At 40.9% G+C, this 21,423-nt stretch overlaps 1 protein-coding gene across 1 annotated transcript in view; it reads right to left on the bottom strand.

Annotated features, from left to right (window-relative positions):
* Positions 1-21,423, bottom strand: part of ARHGAP6 (Rho GTPase activating protein 6) — a 351,238-nt gene that overhangs the window by 58,651 nt on the left and 271,164 nt on the right. Inside the window, exon 2 of the mRNA XM_086609412.1 lies at positions 8,096-8,255. Coding sequence (XP_086465538.1) covers positions 8,096-8,255 — 160 coding nt within the window. The remainder of the gene's footprint in view (positions 1-8,095; positions 8,256-21,423) is intronic.

The following is a 21,423-nucleotide window of genomic DNA, read 5'->3' as shown; positions in this document are numbered from 1 at the left end:
CTTTCTACAAAAAATGAAGTTTGAGAGCATCCCTGTAATAATCTACTGAAAAATGGGTCAATACTGGGATTCATTATTGTTAATTATAAGAAAAGAATGACGTGTAAAATACAAGAAAATACTTCTAAGGTTCTTGCCTAGTAGAACTTCTAAACTGAGTGAGCCCAAGCTTCTGAAATCTGATCTAGTGCACACAAATAAAAGCTCCCATGTCAACTTTCTCTGAAATTTTGGCTTGAAATAATTTAGGAGGTTAGAATCAAAAATGTTTAATAAAGGAAAACAATGAGATTCTGTGAAGGTCTGTGCAAAATCTAGATAATATCTAGATAATATATTCCCCTTGTTGACTCAAATTCTACTCCATCCATGTTAAGTTAGTATTTCCGAACTTTAATATGAAAATTCAGCATAAATTTTCATTTCTTTCCACTTTTTTGGAGACTAAAGAAGACAACTTTTTCTAAGTAGTTTTCCTCTACCTCAAAGTCTCATAAGTGACTATTCCTACAACCTTCTTCATCACAAGAATCATTTCTGATTCTTGGTCCTTCTCAGTTCTTTCAGTGTCTTCACCTTCCCCATCTTCAAGAGTCACTTTGAATGCGTCATCCACTTTAGGAGGAACATATAGGATATCAAGAGACCTCCTCAATTCTGCAAGCTTAAGCTGATAGATCTGCTGATGCTACCTTAAGCTGACAGATTTGCTAAACTAAGATTAAACACTGCTATAAAATGATTCACTCTTTGAGATCATATTCTTATTATGGGATTCAGGGGACATTTCAATCCGCAAATCAGTGGGGCAGGGGGCAGCTATCTCCTAAAAGTAGAAAGCCTTTGATTTGTTGAACCTTTCTGGAACTGAGGGGCAACAATCCTATCAACTATGCCTCATCCTGCTGGTCACCACTTCCTCTGTATTGAAAAGCCCCTCAGTGGTTAATCCATCCACATACTGAAGGAGACACACATCTTGGGCCTCGCTAGTTGTTCCCTTGTCCTCACCCACCCAGAGTCTCTTGTCTTGTGCTGAGTCTTTAAGTCCTGGTGGCCAAAACCACCGCACAGTGCTCTCCATCAAAACAGAGCCTTGATTCATAGGTCTAAGGTATGTGTGCAATAAAACCAGAAAAATAGAAGTGCCTCTCATTTTATTTTTTTATTATCAGCCCATGAAAGGTGCTTCTTTCCACCAGGTAATTTCACACATGCAGCTGCAACATCCAGCTGCAGCTGTAAAACAACAGTCTCCAGGCTGATAATGTATGAAAAAGCTTCACAACTTTTGTTTGATGTCTTAACAAACAATCATCGGCTGCCCCAAGCTTGACAAAACAAATCAAAACAAGGCTAACACACAAGCAGATATGCATTCTGTGTGCCTGTTCTCTCTCCTTCGTGTCTGAAATCAATTTTGAGTCCAAGTTGTGCCGCATGGGCAACAGCAATGCACGTCTTTACAATACCTTGCTGATTTAGCCTGGTAACTCTCAGAACCATTGCAGTCCAATACTTAACAAGGTGGGGAGAGAAAAAAGGAGGAGTGTGGTCCATGTGCTCTTGGTTACTATGCTTGAACCATTACACAATCACTGTGTGACAAAAAACAGTAACTACCAGTAGGATTACTTGTCTATTGGTTTCTTCCTCCTATAGAAGCTGAGTCCGTGATGCAGGCAGTCTGTGCTCCCAAAGCGGGAGGCAGCATACGAATCAATAACAAATGATCATCTACCCACAAAGAGCAAAATAAATACTCACAAAGGGTAACATGTATCATGCTTTTATAATACAAATATAAAGTCTCTGAATAAGGTAAAATAATTTTGAGTAAAAGAAGAAAATCTTATCTACTTCTTCCCCTTCAGCTATTAAGATCCCTCTCTTCCTCACTGGACCACTGTCTTCACCCCCTCTTCAAAGGCGTACCTACCAACACCCCGTCCCAGCCCTAGCAACCAGGATTAGGCAGGAATAAGTGGAATGTTTTCTTCTAAAAGTCATCTTGGGCAGTGCTGTGGTAGCAAGCACTACTGGTGACACCTCTGCGTTACAAAAAGTAAAAGCAATATTAAACAGACGTGAGTAGCAATACAGCTGTTTTCTGATGCTTGTCCAGAAATCCTCCCAGAATTTTCTACAACTTTTCAAAGAAATGTAATGGAAGAATATCAAACACACTTTTGACTAGTCAAGAGCACTTACTAAATTGTTTTCCCAGACCCAGCTTCAGGCATCAGTGCTTCTCCCTTATCAAGAAGTGTGCCTGCACTTGGCTATGGAAGAGGCAAGAGGAAGCAGGATAGAAACTCTCTTGGGGAAATTCCTAGCCCACAAAACTTCTACACGCTCATAACTTCCAGTTCTCTGCTAGCCACAACCCTTCCCCAGAGTTCTAGAGATTACACTTGGTGTGATAACAGCACACGAGTTTTCTATTTTGCTTCACTGACATATACATCACATGCTTCTTTCGCATCCCAGGACAACGCAGCTGTATCGTTATCACAGTAATAATGCAATTACACCGAGTGTGCAGCAATGTTGCCTGTGCAGCTACAGCGTAGGGCAGTATCACCAGTGAGAAATATAACTGAGCAACTTTTGGAACCAAGAGATTTATTCTTCTGAAAACATTAACAGTTTTCCAGTTTTCCATTATTCTTTGTTGATGCCATGAAGAAAACATGTCCTACTTGTGCTGTTACAAGGGACAAAGCGATGACAAATAAGAAAATCCATAAGACAAAAAAAACATCATTGATATATGGTGATTTGAATGTGGCCATTTCCATACAAAGAGGTAGATTAGAAGTCAGAAACTTGCTGTCAGGAAGATCAGAAGCAAAGATGCCCTTTCTATCTGAGTTACTGGAGATATTGGCCAAATTTCTGCCTGTTACTGTACAGGTAAACAAATGCATGAGAAAACATATATGGGTCCTATGCTTCTGCATTACTGAGATCAACAATAGTTCCTCAGGAGTGCAGTAGCTATCGTGGACATCAACATCAGGACGGGACAAAACTCAGATGAAAAGTTAGGACTTCATCCAACCTACAGGAATAACAAAGATAGCTGGACTCAGCAGACAGTGGTTATCACACCATTTTAATGACAGCAGAGAGGCCTCTTTCACAGAGGTGAGGAGAGGCTAGCTCTGTGGCACACAGCAGCCCCAGGACACACAGTGCTGTAGGGAACAGGGCCTGAAAGATGCACAGATCCTACCTGTTCTTCCTGCATCCACATCCCTGCATTGCCCTTCCCTTCCAACACATGAGTTTTCAAAGAAGAAATGAGAAATTAGTATATGAGAAATCCAGGCCCAATGGTTCAATCTGTACAATTTGCTAGGTCAAAGAAAAAGCAGTAAATGGACAGAATTGGAAACTTCTAAGTATCTGCCAAGCACCCAGTTTGGCCCCTGTTTTCACTGACATGCATTGCCATTTAGTATGAACCACTGTTTACAAGTCTTGGTCAGCTTACAGACTGATTAGCTTAATTACGTGCTAAATCACCTCTAAGACAATTTCAAACAATACTTTTGAGGATTTTCAAGACTTTTTTTGAGACTGTCAAGCTTTCTGTAATAATTCAGCCACAGCATGTCTACTTCTCTGAACACTAGTAGTACCCACATATTTCTCCCACTTTTCGACAGATATGTCCCCAGTTTTCACAACAAGAAGTCAGTGCCTATAGATACCTCAGAATACAGGCCATGGAGAACCAACAGTTTGCAGATAGCATTTATTTTCTAGCGATCCTCTCACCTTCTCTTTTCCTTGTATTTATACAAGCATCATTACTCCCTAATTATCCACATGTCCCCCTTACTTGTCTTCTTAACAACCAACCACAAAAAGCAGCTCAGCCATTTATGTTTGCATGCCCTATGGATAAATGCACACCTACCTAAGCAATATTCAGAATTAACATTGTGCATTTATTTTCTTCCTCATTTATCCTTTTCCCCTACAATCCATCCAGCCTCATTGCAAAGCTGAGAGGACAGCAGCACGTCCTGTTGGGGGCTGGTGAGAATATGAGCAGTCACAGTCTCTTCTGGAATAAGGAGAAGTGAAAACTGTAACTGTGACCCCCGACTCCCAAATCCTATTCAAGTCCCTACTGATAGGTTCACTTCGTATCTTAAAACCCAGCCAGATGCTTGAAGAGTTGAATTAGGGCTGGAGCCCTAATTCCTCGTTTGCTCTAACTGATAAAGCCCTGCAGTGCCTACTAGCACTCCCAAACACAGGCTCAGTGAAGTGGGACAGGACTGTGAAAGAGAGGAGAGTTACAACCATGAGATATTTAGGAAACTGCTCCAAGCAAGCCTCATTCAATACCTCTTCTGCTCAAGACCTACCTGGAGCCTACGAACAGAGGGGGAGAAAAGGAGATTCTTTCCAGGTTTTACTTTGAAAAAGCTACCTGACTTGAGTTACCATTTTTTTTATGAAGACATGTTGTAAAAGGTTGTTTTTCTCACTTGCGTACAAAGACATACACAACTGGAAAGTCCCCAAGACATATGCACATCTTCAGTGAATTTCATCACAGGGTTTTTTTCTCCTATTATAAAGAGAAGATTGACTTCCTTGAAATTGAGAAAAACACAGTGTAATCTAAACAGCAGCTGTAAAGAAGTTTCCAAATCGTACTGTTGTGCCATTCAGAACAACAAACAACAAATTAAAAACCTTTCACAGAGTAATTGTGTTGCTAGAGAAACTGCTCTGCTCGGAAATGATAACCTCTTGCAACTTAACACATTAACCTAGACACAGTATAAATGATTTTTACTATAGTTACTGGTGGCAGAGGAGGGAGCTGAGAGAGATGCTGATTACACAATCTGAAAGACAGATATGAGGCAGAAGAATGAGAGAACAAGGGAAACAAACAAAGCTGAAGCATCTCTCTCACACATGTAAAAATAATAACCCTTGATCAATTTGAATTCATTCTAATGGCCTACTGCGGTTGCAACTGTAGCGTATTTTAAATGACATGCTGGTTAAATAAACTCCTGTGGGAACTGATCCCCACTCTGTGACCACAGGATATTTAACTAAGAGATGTTTGTAATGCTCTTCAGCAACGGTAATGGCTGCAGCACAGAAGAGGAGAGGGACTATGTATAAGGTACTACATTCTATGCTTTCCTCTACAAGCATGGGAATAGCCAGATGTGCCCTAGAAGTGCTAACTAACTGCACTTGCGGTGACAAAGGGGGCTTCTGAGCATGGGAGGACGGAAACATTATGAAGAAGCACGACTGTGATTGTAAAGATACGGCAGATGCTTCTGTACTCTGACTTAACTTCTAGGCAAGCATGTTTGGCACAAACACTTGTTACCCAAGAACAATGAATTTTACTTTCCGCAATACCTGTGCCAGTAAATGCAATTACTCAAATGCCTGCAGGAAGCAAATGCCCAGCAGGCACAAGCATGTTCTAATGTCAGTTATTCGCAAGTTTTGAAGAACACTCAAAGAATCACAAAGAACCCCAACTTTTAAAACCGCTTTCTGTATTTTCTAATACCTAGATTATCCCACTAACCTCTGCTCCAGAGTATATTCATGCAGCATTCTCTGAAGTAGAAGCTGTAGAATACATCTTTCTATGCCTCGATCTCTCCAGACTTAGAGAGCTTCCCCAGCTCTACACATCACTTTTTTTTTTTTTAAGTTTAACAGCCTTCGGTCTGTTTTTGAGGCACAAATGAGGTTTTATGTTATTTGTATTCCTGCATGCCCAGAGCACTCAAGCCCGTTTCACACTGCTATTCACACTTGAAATTCTCCATTTACACAGTCCTGTGATGTTAGCAAATCAACTGGATGGCTACCTCCACCCTCTTCCCATACGTCCTCTTTCCATGCCATTCAAGAGTGATCAGAACATGAGATGGACACTGATCTCTGCAAAGTGCCTAAACTGTAGCAATTTGAGAATATAGTAGATTCTTATTCTCCTACCAAAGCGCCGGCACAGACGTAGCATGATGGAGTGACAGAATGATTATTATTTACATATATTGTGATAGGCCAAAATTAGTGCCAGATTAGAAACAAGATGGACAGTTAAATACTAGATGAACCTTAATTCTAACTACTACCTTCACTTCCTTCAACAGATGGTAATACAACATTTTAAAACTCAATTGCACCAGCTATTTATTCACTCTGCATACCTTAGAATACAAAAATTCATGATCTAGTCATTCAGAGCAAGCATGCAGATGTGAAATAATATGCTTCATCAATAATCTCACTGGTAAATCTAATCTGAATAGCAGAATTGAATAGCTAATTTATTTCTCATCTAAACTGAAGCAAAAGATACATGAAACGATGGGACCAGCCATGGAGATGAATCTGGAACCTGAGTTCCTGAGTTAGTGAAGTGACTTTTATTTTGACTCACCAGAGTTTGAATTATTCTTATTTAGTTTTTATGCATGAAATCGCATTTTTTCAGACTCACATTATATATAACTGCACATTATATATTTACCCATGTATATATGGGCTGTGAAAATAAAAACTGTTCTTGTGTGTGATCTGAACCTGAAAGATTCAACAGTTCCTAGTCTGCAAGCCCTGACAGCACTGTGGCAAGTTGCTGTGACTCCAAACCATTTTGCAGAGGAAGGGCGGGTTGACTGGGAAGAGACCCTGGTTTTCCCAGACGATTGGCCTTTCATAGCAGTCCAAGCAGGAAACAGTAAGGAGAACACAGAAATAGCATTCACTCTCCAAAGGTCAAAGTTTCTGCATGTGAGTATGTATACTCTACTGTCTTGGATGGTATTAACTCCATATACGTAGATTCATGTCCCACTGGAACTGCCAGTGGCAGTTCAGACTGCCAGAAAATATTGCCATGCCCTTAGTGAGCCAGTTCCTCATATGAATGTCCTGTAAAATTGTTTTCATATTGATGGAGCATTTTTTGAGGGACCAGGGGAGCCATGGTGGAGCTTGAAGAAGTTGATCGTGTCCATCTCTCTGCAAACTGATGCTCTGCTGTAATTGGTAAGTTGGACTTTGTTGCTTTTGGCAGGAGTTTTCTGCAGATCCCAAAAAGCTGATGATTACCCATGTTGACCTTTTTCATATTTGTTCTTCTCCACACCACTGTTTTCATTGACTACACAGCTTTTTTCTGCTTAACTTTGATTCATTCAAAAACTGGTCCTGTGGCATCACTGTGTACGTGCTGCCACACAGTGCCTCTGCTCATAGTCAAAGGTGAGAACCCGGTGGCCTCTTGCTATTCCTTAAATAAGTATACAACAACCAGAAAGAAACAGCAGGAAAGCCAGATTTGTTTGCAGATGACTGTATCATAGCACAGCAGCTGTCTTTGCTAGGCTTGATCTCCAGCCCAGGAAACAATGGAAACTTTTGCATCCGTTTTAGTGACGTTTAGATCCCTTCCACAATAACCTAAGTACAGGTCTACTACATGCATGTATACTGCATCAGGATTCTGATAGCTGAGGTTCTCCTTTTCAATTCATCTCCTGTTCCTTAGGAGTTCAATGTTTTACACTGAAAATTAACTTGTTTTGTAGGAAATTAATCACCATTGTCTTTGGGAAAACTTGGGTAGGATTCATCTTACCTGATACAGATAACTTCACTGTCTGTCTGACTAGTGGTGCTTGGCTTCCTCCAGAGACAATACAATATAGGGCAAAACGGCCACTTCTACAGTATGATCTGACGCACACAGATGTATACTTTTGGATGTCAAGAAGTGTAAGAAAAGCCTTTTTCTCCGAACTGAGTATCGAGAGATCCTAGCACGAACAGGTCTGATTTAGATTATCCACCCTGTTGACATCTGTGCTTGATCAGATGATCCCACCCCAGGTGGCCTGAGTCGGATGCAGAAGACAAATATTACTAGTCATTTTTACGTAGTTACTATGTTTAAGCAAAAACAAAATAGAAGACAATGTTTGTGGAATAAACTATTTAGTGTTTTCTCCCTTTTATTGCTGTGAGATGAAGTCAGTGGCTTAGCAATCTAAACAGAGACGGCTTATCAAGCTCTTACCTTTGGGGATAGTAATCTGACAGCCCAGGTCACAGTCCTGCTGCAACTGATAAAAAGCCACTTCCTGCAGCCGAGCACGCTCCAGCTCTGAGAGGCTTTGAACGGGAACTGACTTCAGCCGAACACTGCGCCCTGACATGCTGTTCCAAGTGAAATCACCCTACAGGAAATCAAATGGAAAAATATGAAGCATCATATGGTATGCACAGTTTAATAAACAGAACCATCTCTTTTGCTGCTAGGAAAAACAACACAGGTTTTCTTTTCTAAAAGGCCATTTTCTTGGCCATCTCTAACCTTTCAAATATCTTTGTTTTCCTAAGAGCAGCACTCCTTAAAAGGAGTACAGACATTGAAAACAAAAAGTCAATTCTGTCTGAAACTGTTTAACCAAGTATTGTTGCAAAAACATGAGGATTCCAGTAACCAAAAGGACAAAGCAGGGGAAAAAAAAAAAAAAAAGCCCTTGTCTGCTTTTCCCAGTTTGCTTTCTTTCTGCAGTACTCAGTCATCATTTCTTCCCCCACACAATCAATCAGACATGCAGACCTCCACGGGTCTGTGGACAACACACATATTATCTCCCTCAACTTGCTAGTCCCGCTCCACCAGACTGCTCAGAGGGGCAGAGCCCCTTCTCTTTTCTGACACATCCCATCCTCTCTGTACGGCGATGTTGTGTTTAGACCAAGATTGACTAAAGGGCAAGGTGTTTCACGTTTTTGAAAAGCCATAATAACAATGTATGTGTTAAAATTTATACAGGAAGAAAAAATGAGATATGCTACTTCTCTGTAAGGTACCAATTATGCTTGGAAAGCAAATCAAAAGCTTTAGCTGTTCTGTCTCCCACCTGTGATAACATACAAAAAGCTATTCTCTAAGCAAGTATTTAGCTTGAGTGAGAGAAGTAATCATGAGTCAAAGAGAAATGCAAGCACACAGACAAGCTTAAAGGCTGACAATTAACTTCAAGAATTTCAGAATTCATCAAAGCATCATCAAAGAGCGCATTTTAGCACTACAGGGAAAGGAAGAAGAATTTGTTTTTCATTCTAACAGTGTTAAAAAATAAACATCAAACTTGTCAGTAGGTGTAACCTGATGCAGCTGTAAATAATGGAAAAACTCTGATGTACATCATCTCAGCTGTAAAGACAAATCTACCAACCTGCTCTTCATCACAACATGGCAGACTTACAATTAATGAACTTCACTCTCATTTTAAGTGCTCATTTTCAGTTTAAATTTCAACATCTGTACCTTCACTACATGCTCGTTTTACACCGTTCACTTATAATTAATCCTTTTGCACATATATCTGCAGTCAAAGGATGTCCATTGACTTTAAAAGACACGGGCTGAAGCTCCTTATTATGAGAATCATCTGACTTTAATTTGCAGCTATGCATCCTATTGTATGTAAAGACCTTTGTGCACGTTTCCATGTTTTGCCTATATATCTGTCTGTGCACATACATGTGCACACATACAACCTATATATACATTTGTGTATACAAACACATACATATATCTATATATGCATACCTATTACTGCGTGTGTGTATTCACAGATATGTATGTGACAAAATTCATTCACAAATACGCAGCACCAACTACCAATATAGATCAAAGGAATCACATATTAAATACTGTTTCTTATGATGCATGGAGTATATTTGAGTTCATCAAGGAAGCTTTTTCTCATAGTTTTTTTTGTAAGTCATTAGGCAACCATAGTAGATGAAGTTGTTACCTCAATATGAACAACTGCACACCTGTACGCTCAATGCATGTACTATGCTCAATATTTTTATATATACATGGGCCACAGACGCAAACTTCTGCGTTAGCCCAGTATTTGACTACTGGAATTTGTTCCTTCATTTTTTGCCTCTTCATCTCTTCTTGCTCTTCTAGTGCCTTACTGTTGATTAGCTAGATTTAGCAATCTCAAACTAAACGTTTGCACAGTGACACAAGCCAAGTTGATTAGCTTAACTCAAGGAAAACCAAAGCATCAAGAGTCACATAAACCAAATTTGCAAAACTGCAAGTAAACATTTACATTTTTTAAAAAGCTATTGTCATTTATAGATAAAAGTGATCGAGAACAGAATGCACAACCAGACAATGTATGCTAAGAATCTAACTCCTTTCCAATCCTGGTAACACAAAAGAAATTTTACTGGTACAGAAGTATGCAATCCAATCCTCACGAATGTATAATGTAGAAAATGTTCTACAGCCAAAATGGTAGAGAGAGAAACATAGGTCTTTATGGTAGAGTTTGGGGGTATTTTATCTTATCTATTTCTCTGAGATGAGCACTGTCATAAACAAAAATATCACTGATATGTCTACCATAAAAAAATTCAAACCAACATATTTCATTTTGAAACAGGAATGGGAAGCAAAAAGGATACCCATTAGAAAACGTCGAGGTAACAATATTTTTACTGCTTAGGACATGTTCTGTCTCCCATAGGGCACAAAAACTAAGGGGTGCAGGAGGCTTTTAAGAGTTACCACAAATTAAATAAATATTCCTTAACTGAATTTTGCACGAACAGATGAATTATTGCTCTTTTTCAGATAAAAATTACCAAAGGCAAATCTAACTCTGGAGGTAACTCTGCACCCTCTGCCTTATCTCTGAGTTAGCTCTGCAACTGCAAGCCATGAGCTGTACCACCGCAATGCCCAGCTCAAACATCAGGTCTGCCAAACTGGGTGAACTTGGAGAGACAGGGCTTGTTCGCTCAGGTACAGCCCTGCATTGATATTCTGCTTTGGGGACCCCAGGAATCCTCTTTGCACAGAGCTGTGCTGCTTTATACAAGCAGAGCAGCCAACTCAGCACTGGCTCAGGAGTCCTACCTAGGATAATTTTACCTTAACGTGGAAGCATCCCACCTCATTTTTTTACAGGAGGTCAAAGGTTTAAAACTAAGGGAAAGAAGAAAGAACCCAGCAAGATTATTAGAGCTGTTTCTTCCAACCAGTTTTTTTTATTCTGGCAGTCTGCAAGCTTCCAGTGTGTCCCTGGTGCTCACTGGGTTGGCCCTGTTTGGCTAAAAATGGTGGGATGCAAGCTCTGCACCTTCCAACGCCACGACGGGTCGCTGAGCAGCCATAAAGAATGTGGAATCGCTCTGTCCAGCTGCTGTGCACTAAAGAAGACATTCCTCTTTTACACTCCATGGGTTTGATAAAATCTCTGCTAGGTCACACTAACATAGGCTCTTACTATGTTAATGGAACACATGACTAATTAACCAAAATATTTTTGGAAAATCACGTGTTAGGGCCAGTGGAATCTCCTAAAGAAGCAAGAGGCTCAAGAAACGTTTCCTTGAAAAAAGTCTGTTTTATTTGACAAATAAATATCATTCTCTTCTATAAGCCAAAACACAGTATTTGATAATTCAATCTATTCAAAGACTCCTATGCTTTCTGTGATATAAGGTAAATTAAAAGCCTCATCTGCCTTCTAAAGCACTGTACAGTTTTACATACAGCCTATAAATTACTGGAAAATCAACCAGGCTTGAGAGACGTTCAGAAAAGTCAAGCTCTGTTGGAGAAGGGGTGCTGGTGCAATTACATCAGTCACATCTGCCTAAAGCTATTCTCCACTCTGGGGAGCAATCAAAGGAAGGAAAAGGCAGGACAGACATAGAGAACGTACTCTGTTTCTCTGTTCACATGAGGAGGAACGTTTCACCAGCCTGCTTCAACTTCAACATCAGCCTGACATAGCTACTTGCAGAAGCTTAAGAGGAGCAGAAAATCTTTAAGCACCAAGACAGAGTGACTTAGATTTTGAAGTTCATGCCCTACATATGTGTTCAGACATACATTCACAGCTTCTTCTCTATTATTTAGATTGCGCAATTGTAGGTCAGAACACGACCTTCAAATGGCTCCTCCATCACATAGAAGAAAAAAAAAAACACCACAAACCACAACACAAAAAAAAAAAACAGAGAAGAGTGCAATCAGAAATACCGCTCTGGGATGAAGTGATCAGCCTGATAGGACACCAACTGCTAACTGCAAGGGTGCTTTCGTAACTGACTTTTACAAAACCTTAAATCAGACTAAAAGCTTTCTCTGGTTTCTTCTACCAAATAGTCACTTCTTTTCCCTCACAAGTCTCCAGCTTCAGCTGCATTTTCTCTCTGGCCCTCCCACTAACATCTAACATCTTTCCTTCACTCAACCAAGCAGTTCACTTATTGGATAAGTAACTAAAATACCAGTGCAGATGACTCAGCAAAAGAGATGACCGGTTCACTGCATCTTGTGCCTCTGAAGAATCTGTCCACTTTTCCAATGTTTCTTGTCTACGGTCATAAGGACATTTTTAATAAGATACAGACTGCAGTTTTACTAATATTCAAGTATTTTTTTTTTTTTTTAAGGAGTTGGATGTTCAGTGGCTCCAACACAAACATTAAGTGGTGCATCCTGACTCAAGTAAAACTATGCGCTTAAATTAGGCACTGGAACAGGTTGCCCAGAGCAGTTGCAGATGCCCCATCCCTGGAAGTGTTCAAGGCCAGGTTGGATGAGGCTTTGGGCAGCCTCGTGTAGTGGAGGGTTTCCCTGCCCATGGCAGGGGGGTTGGAACTAGATGATGTTTGAGGTCCCTTCCAACCCAAACCATTCTATGATTCTACTCTTAAGCACATGTAGGCTATTCTTGTGTACCCAACCTCTTTCTCCGGAGCCTCCACCACACAGTCTTTCAGATGTCTTTTAGTGAAATCCTGTTCTTCTGTCCTTTGTACAATACAGAAACCGGCTGACAACTACTGCAAGGAATCCTGAATGTAGATGCAAACCTACAGGCGACGGCCAACCTCTGCAGAGTAATGCGAGTCACGCGGATCGTGCACAGGGTGGGAAATAAGAACCCACACATGTGGCGGTTTTAGATAACACAAATTTTAACGCAAGATGGAGAAAGCAATTTTTATCTTACTGCATTATTGTTATTGCTAATGACTTTAGTCTGTACTCATTTAGGTAAATGCCATTATGAGATTAGCTGTCTACTTTTCATTAGTCTTTTGCTCAAATTCATTTGAAACCACTAAGATCAAAACCAATTACATCTACTTGTTTGTCCCCTATCCTAACAACACTTAACTATGTGCTTGTATTTAGATGGGTCTCCATTGTAAAAGAATTCTGCATTTTTGCACATGAAAAGATTATATTGCAAATAACATGGCAGATACAGCATTACAATGTCTTAATTCTGTTTGCTTAATTACTTCTTTAAGCTTCATGAAACCATATATCGTTGCCACTTTATAAACCTTTCACCTACCTTGGTCATTTATTTTAACACTCTCTATAATTATTTCCAGACTCCTCAGGCATAAATTCTCATAGTTTGACTGTTGGTACAGGTAATCCCTTTCTTCCTCACTGCCCTTGTGTTGCTGTTAGTATGAACCAAAACCAGCTTGGAAGTGAAAGGCAGTCACTCCAGTGCAGCTATACTCTATCATACAAAATCAGTGTACAGCAGACTGGCCCTAACGGGATAAGAATTAAGGAGAAGGGGGAAATAAACTATGTTAAATATCCATTTTAACTCTAAGTGCAGCTAAGGACCGAATGTCTAGTCCTTTACTAACGCCATCCTAGAAAACTACCTGTGGTTTAATGAAGAATTAGGGAACAATGGGACAATACAAGTGTGCTACGTACGGCCTGACTCTCTCTGCCCCCCTATTTCCAGATGCTACTCCATAGCCAGTGCAGCGAGAGCGGCAGGCAGCGCCCTGGTTTCCAGCTGGCATTACAAGCTAATGCAACCTAGGATGCCCTGGCATCTCCAAACACAGCAGGCGTCACACAGCTGCTCTCAAGGGACTGCTGGCATTACAAAAAACAATAAATCTTTCCGATTAATGAAACGACATCTAAATACGAAGAAGCCTAAGACTTGCTGCGTGACATCAAAGGGTTCAGAGTAAGATATCTGAACATGGATGCACAAAGCATGAGGCCCCAACAATTAATCTTCATTAAGAAAGACTGACTTCATTAAGGTCGTTATCTAGGGTGACATCCTGTTCTCCTTGACGTCAGTGGCAAAATTATTAATATAATGTCTCCACTAGGAAGAGAATAAGTACAGGCCAGGCGATCCCGGGTTACAGTTCGGAGCCTTGTACTGAAGTTGCCTCACCTCCTGCTATATTACTTACGTGCATTAATGTATGTACAGAAAAAGCTATTAGTTTTGGCAAACCTCACACTTTACTAAACAGCGATTTAGGTATCAAAAACTATTTAATGACAATTAACATAATCATGGTGTTGCCAAAGACAGACGCTTTCTCGCTCCTAGCTAGCACTCTGTCTCATTCCCAAGGCTGGGAATCCATGCACCAGGATCGGTACTGCAAGACAACCTCTGTGGGACACTGGGAAGCTGGTATTCCCCACAAGGGAGGCAGACTTTCCACCCACAGCAGGAATATTTCACCTAGCAAGATGGCATGAACTCATGTCCAGGTAAAGATACACAATTCAGAATATTACAACAGTGATTTCCATTTATCAAGGAAAAAAAAAAGCCCTTCTAACTTTAGTCTAAGGGTAAACAGGGAGCGGAAGAATGATCATGCTTTCACAGCAGTACTAAAGTTGCTAAAATAAAGGGGAAAATATTTCCTGTTCTTCCACGATCAACCTCTCCAAGTTTTCCAAATGCCTTGGGATACAGTTTCGTGTTTAGAATATTTAAAAACCATTCTCTGAAAAAAACTGATGTGTAATAGAGATGTATTTCATTCCTTTTCTGAAATTAATAAATATGAAAGATGTACAAAGGTATTGCCTAGCAAAATATTAATCCCTAACATACCCACTTTGTACTAGACTTTTATACAACCCGAAAACCAGCCTCCAGGAGTTACGAAGCTCCATCAAAATGCATCAAAATACATGTGCAGACTTTCTTAATTTCTCACTTCAACAGATACCAGTATCTTTGGAGGAATTTATCCAGAAACATCACAGTCAGAGCCAGAAGGGGCCAAGTACTTTTTTTAGAGGTGCCGAAATGGAGAGAGAACACCTTAAAAAGCCTAAATGCAACAGTAAAATTACAGTTGAAATTTTGTCAATCTTCAGGTAAACAGATTTTTGTGTATTTTTGTTAGTAAAAGAGAATTAAGCCATATTGCAATACTCTGATTTTTGCTGCAGCTTTAGAGTACATACACAGCTGTCATAACCACGACTGCATGCAGTAACAAGCTGAACTGCAGTAATTAAACCATTTGAGACCACAGTAATAGGCTGTATGGCAAAAGCCGGCGGTACAAGTAGTACCAGTACAAGTTGGGGACTGAACTGTTGGGGAACATCACAGGGGAAAGGGACCTGGGGGTCCTGGTGGACAGCAGGATGACCATGAGCTATACAATGTGCCCTTGTGGCCAAGAAGGCCAATGGCATCCTGGGGTGTATTAGAAGGGGTGTGGTTAGTAGGTTGAGAGAGGTTCTCCTCCCCCTCTACTCTGCCCTGGTGAGGCCGCATCTGGAATATTGTGTCCAGTTCTGGGCCCCTCAGTTCAAGAAGGACAAGGAACTGCTTGAGAGAGTCCAGCGCAGGGCCACAAAGATGATTAAGGGAGTGGAGCATCTCCCTTATGAGGAAAGGCTGAGGGAGCTGGGTCTCTTTAGCTTAGAGAAGAGGAGACTGAGGGGGGACCTCATTAATGTTTATAAATATGTAAAGGGTGACTGTCATGAGGATGGAGCCAGGCTCTTCTCAGTGGCATCCAATGATAGGACAAGGGGAAATGGATACAAGCTGGAACATAGGAGGTTCTGCTTAAACATGAGGAAGAACTTCTTCCCAGTAAGGGTAACAGAACACTGGAACAGGCTGCCCAGAGAGGTTGTGGAGTCTCCTTCTCTGGAGATGTTCAAAACCCGCCTGGATGCGTTCTTGTGTGATCTGATCTAGGTGGTCCTGCTCTGGCAGGGGGATTGGACTAGATGATCCTTTGAGGTCCCTTCCAATTCCTGACATTCTGTGATTCTGTGATAGCCTGGGTTGGTTAAGAGGAGAATTTTTATCTCTTTTATTGGTTCATATACTGTACACTTTGAGAGGCTGGTGCTATGTTTTTCTCCAGCGTTAAAACTGTGTCCTGCTTCAGTGGGAATAACGTGAACTCTGCAAGCTAATGGCACCTGACCCAGAATCAAACACAATAGCTATACGGGTATTATTTTTAGCGGCAAAACTGCCTTAAATAGACCCTGCTCCAGCTTCTGTGACCAACACAAATGTGCTCCCAACAGCCCTCAACTTTCAACTGCTGGTGGAGCTGAACAAGGACCCACAGCCCACGATACACCAAAGAATGGCACGTCTTCTCACGTCCTCTCTGAGTATTCCTGTGCTCCAAGTTATGGAAAAGGTGGGCTCCATCCCAAGGAAAACCTTTGCTCAATACTGCATGTTGCAGTATCCATTCATGCCATGAACGTCATCCATTCATGTTATGCTCTTACTAAATGTAAAGATTTTTAATGAGAATTAAATTTTAATGAGAATGAAATAGTGCTCTTTCTCCTAAACTCTAACGAGATTCACGTTAAGCATATGAAAAAATAAGGCCAAAAACCATATGGGAAATGCATTTAAACAATTTAGATTAAACAAATATAATCATATGTCCATTTGTAGCTCTACTAGTCCTGAAGTAGTACATAATACCCCAATGAAACAATAAGGATCTCCGCTAGCACAGCACAGAAGTTAACGGTTTCTGCATCCAATAACAAGTATTAACGTGGCTGCAGCCAATGCTTTGAACAGTTAGGAGTAGCATCTATTTCTATCATGTTCAGTATAAAAGAAAAAATTGCAACTTTAACTTAGAGAGAAGTAAACAATCTACTATTTGAAAGAGAGAACGCACGTGAGACAGCACACACTGTCATTTCCAAGCATGCAAAAATCGTATCAGCCCGAGTATTGTATACAGGCTAAAAATATATATATGAGTACTTTAGTTTATCTCGTGGATTTTGAGCTTTTAAGATACAAGTAGATTACATTATGTGACTTGAGCATATTGGCAGAATCTCATCATGAAGTAAAATAGAATAATTAATTCCATGACTCCAAGAACTGGGATTTGACTAATAGTAAAGCCTTTAATTCAATACAAACCCCTGTTCTTATTGTTTCAAGCAGTTCAAAACAGTATTTTCTGTAAACTGACATTACTTACAGAAAGGGGTTTGGGTCTAAGGAAAATGAGATCTGGTGTGTGTGTGTAAAATAGCCATTCTGACTGCATATGTACCAGGTCTGGTTGGAAAATAATTCTAGGGTTTTTTCCTTCTTTTGAGGGAGGGAGCAGGGGTGAGTGTGATTTAGTTGATAGGAACAAAATGCAAGATGTCTCCAAATATTTACATTTGGAAGCAGAGTGAGAGCTCTCAGTTACTTGGCTAAGACACAGGGATCAGGAAAAGGTCTGTCCTACCTGGCTGAGAGAAAGAGCTCAAACTAGGCTTTATCCCATCCCAGGAAAATGCCCTAATCAGGAGGCTACTGAGTACTCTAACACATCCATCCCCACTACTATATTGAACCTTGGTAGAGATTGTCGGCCTCCTCCAGAACCACCTGCAAAGTCATTGTGTGAAAGGCTGCTCTCAAAGCTGACTTGGACACCTCCAACAGTGACTACCCACTCACTCCATACTGTGACCATGAGTATTCTCTCTTTCACAACCTAGGCTGAAATCAAGGCATTGTACGAGTCATTTTTTTATTTAAGGAAGTTTTCTTTGAGTCATAAGGTTATATCACCAGCCAGCAGTGTTGCAGGTGTTAGCCACACAGACTACGCGTGCCTCTGGACAGGTACATTACAAACATGCAGAAAGTAAACAACTAGCTTTTAGGAAGCAGTTGGTTTTACTTCATTTGCTACACAATCACTCTATACTTCCATTCTGGTTTTATCACTCTCATACTATGTTCATGCATGCAAACACTATCCTGTCCTACACACGGATGTCCGTCAGCCTGGGAGAAGTCTGTACCATGACATGAGTTCCAGTGCTCTGCCAATCTACTCCAGCTTATTGGGACTGTGTTTCTGGCTTTGTTTTGTTGTTTGGTTTGGTTTTGGGGTGGTGGGTTTTTTTTAAGATCTGAAATACCAAATTCCACCCACATCAGCAGCTGTTTTGATGACTCTGTTGCTCTCCTGAAGACCCTGCAAAGACAATTCTCTATGGAAAAGTTCAGAAAAATACAGGAAGTCTAATAATTAGGGAAAATACTGTGAGTACCAAGAGATGGCTTTACACTCACTAGCATTATCATTACATTTCATCTATGTAATTACTTTTCCTCTGTTTTCTATGTATTGAAACAGTGTGTACTCTCTTCTTGCCAAGCACAGGACAGTATTTTGGCTTATTGAGATGCATCTCATTTCTTACAAAAAATATCCTGTTTGCACATATGAATCTGTTGATTTGCCATTAAGTTAAATACCAAACAAGAGCTTAAATATATTTTAAGAAACCACCTCAGCTACATTGGAACTATACGAACCGCTCTGAATGGATACATAGCTGTAGGTCAGATTGACGGATCAGTGTACATACCTGGAAAGACCACCAAAAAGCACCTTGATGCTCATCATCATCTATTAACATGCAGGCTCATTAAAAATGTGGCATTCCAAAGCAAAAAATGTAAAATGGATCCACACAAACAAAAACACTGTGCTGTAACATCAATTTTCAAGAGAAAGGCACATTTTGTAAAACTGCCTCTCCAACCTGAGGCACTCCAAGTACAAACTGTGTGCCTGCCAGACAGCCCACGACTCCTTTCTTTGTTTTTAAGCAGCACATTTACTTTGGATAGAGAAAAGGAAAAATAGCCCATAAAGTTCCCACTGTTATGAAAAACAGAAACAATTGCTAGAGTTACAAGCTCCTCACAGACCAAGCCAGAAGATGAACAGCTCTGGGTCTACTTTCTTCTACGCAGCTAACCCAAATTTAAAAATGCAACGATAACACAGTCATGGCCATAAAAACTCACGCTTACAGAAACTGTTATTTGCCAAACTGAACCTATGCAGCTGCAGCTGTCATGCCATCAGCTTTCAAGAAGCCTTTACCCTCAGAGCACATTTTGCTCACATCTGCCTGAGTTACAGGCACAAAGCATACAGAAAAGGATAAACGTGTCACTGCAGACTTCAAACCAAGCCATCTGACGAAGCCACTCAAATACAAATCAGCCTAATTATGAAGTTTGGTTTCAAAATATTAATACCACTTCTCATTCCATAGTTTCATACCTCTCCATCCAACTATGAAAACAGGCAAGCTCACAAAACTGGTTGGAAAACAAACAGTATTTGAGGACTCTCAGTTTATTGATGGATCTCCAGGGCCTGGTAAGTGGTTGGTAGCACCATTTTTTTCCCCCACTGAGTCAAAACCGTTCTGTTTTCTTCAAAGGCAGCTAAAGGACAAAAGAATTAAACCTGATGTCACCATGAACACCACATTCAGCATGTGTTCTCCATCACGCTTATCTCTACCCCACTACGAACAAGATTACTTGGTTTCCTTACCCATTAACTAAGTTCTCTTGCGTCTTCAGCGTCCTTTAGTATTTGATCAAACCAGATTTGAATTAAGAACTTGAATCCCACTATGCCCTTTTGTAAAAGAATAAGGTAAGAATAATGTTGTTGTCCTGAAGCTGCGTACTGAGTGTCTGAGAGAGAGCTCAGCTGGAGCAGCTGCGGCTCCCGGGACACCTTTTGCTGCCAGACATCATGAATCTTAGGGGGGAAAAAACTGATCTTTTCATTCCTCCGAGAGCCCAGCCCAGGGGAAAGCCCAGTCGCATGGACAAGTCATGACCAGGTTCCCGGCTTCTTACTCCAGAAGATGTCCAGAGACAGTGCAAGGAGTGAAGAAGGGGCAGATCTCCCCTCAGAAATCTTTCTCTTCTGTGGCTGTACAAGCTCAAAACTGACTGTAACCGCCCAGACTCTCCCTATTAGGAGTAGTCGAAAGAGTGCTGGACGCAGCTGCCATGGCTCCTGGGAGCACAGCGAGGAGCACTCTGCGGTTTCTGCTTGACCTTCTCATGCAGTTAGTTTGGAGCTTTTTAAAACACCTTTAAAAACTTTCTACTCAAGCATGCAGGCCAGCTATATTTATAACACGGTTTTGACAGCAGCAACACAGAGACTGAGCACTTTATACAATTTGCTAGGGGAAAAAAAATCCTTGCTAAAGGTGCTTCATAAATAATGTCTGTCGTGTTCACAGTTCACATACACAATGCTGTCATCTACAGTGCGTGGGCAGGGAGCGTAGGAAATTTGTGAAAAACAAACAGTGAATCACCAATGATTTTGATGGCAGCTTTGCCCTATGTGGCATTTCACCAAGTCATCATTCAGAGCCACAATTTTGTTTCTCGGCCGGCACGACTTAGTGCTTCATCAGATTGCTCGCAGAACAGGAGAAACCATGGGCTAGAGATCATGGCAACAGCAAGGGAGATGATGCAATTTTTTTTTTTTTTTTTCATACATCCACCCATATGCTTTGTGCACCTCTAAATCGAGGTAGGCTGACAGCCTCCCAGCTGCCGGGGTACGAGAGTCTGCGCCCACAGCTCGGGAACTCACGCAGCCCTTCCTGGCTCAGCATCTTGGCTACCCAGTGCCAGCCTGGTAGCAGCAAATGCAGACATCGGATGTCCCTAATTTCAGAGCCTTATCCAAATCCCATGGAAATCAACACGCAGGCCTCAGCATTTTCAGTGCCTCTTAGATGAGACATCAAATTCTCACATCATACAGCTCCTCACCTCCACTTCCAGTCTCTTTGCACACCACTACCCAGGGCTGAGCAGTGCTAAGGGCAGCCAGCGTGTTGCACACTGAGCATCGTACCATGCAAGGTTTCCAAGGGAAAAAACAACTATTAGCTGCAAAGAGAGCTGAATAATCTTCTCAGAAAAGTACTGTCACTGATTGTGCTTACATTCCAATATGAACCCAGGGCACCGAAGTCAGATTTATCTCTCCTCATCAAAATGCTGTAGCCAGAGATCAGCATCCTGCTAGTCATCTCGCAATTATGCTGGACATTTGTAGTTCTTGCAATCTTTCTTCAAAAAAAAGTTTATTCAGTCCATATATCCCTTGTGCTATTATTCTTTGAGTTTCCTCTAATGAGCAAAACTCTATTTATTTAACTGGAAATGGGGATATGCT

The sequence above is a fragment of the Tauraco erythrolophus genome, chromosome 1 (genome assembly GCF_009769465.1).
Source record: "Tauraco erythrolophus isolate bTauEry1 chromosome 1, bTauEry1.pri, whole genome shotgun sequence".
Classification (NCBI taxonomy): Eukaryota; Metazoa; Chordata; class Aves; order Musophagiformes; family Musophagidae; genus Tauraco; species Tauraco erythrolophus.
Note: the sequence above shows the minus strand (reverse complement) of the source record. Positions and strands in the feature narration are given on the sequence as shown.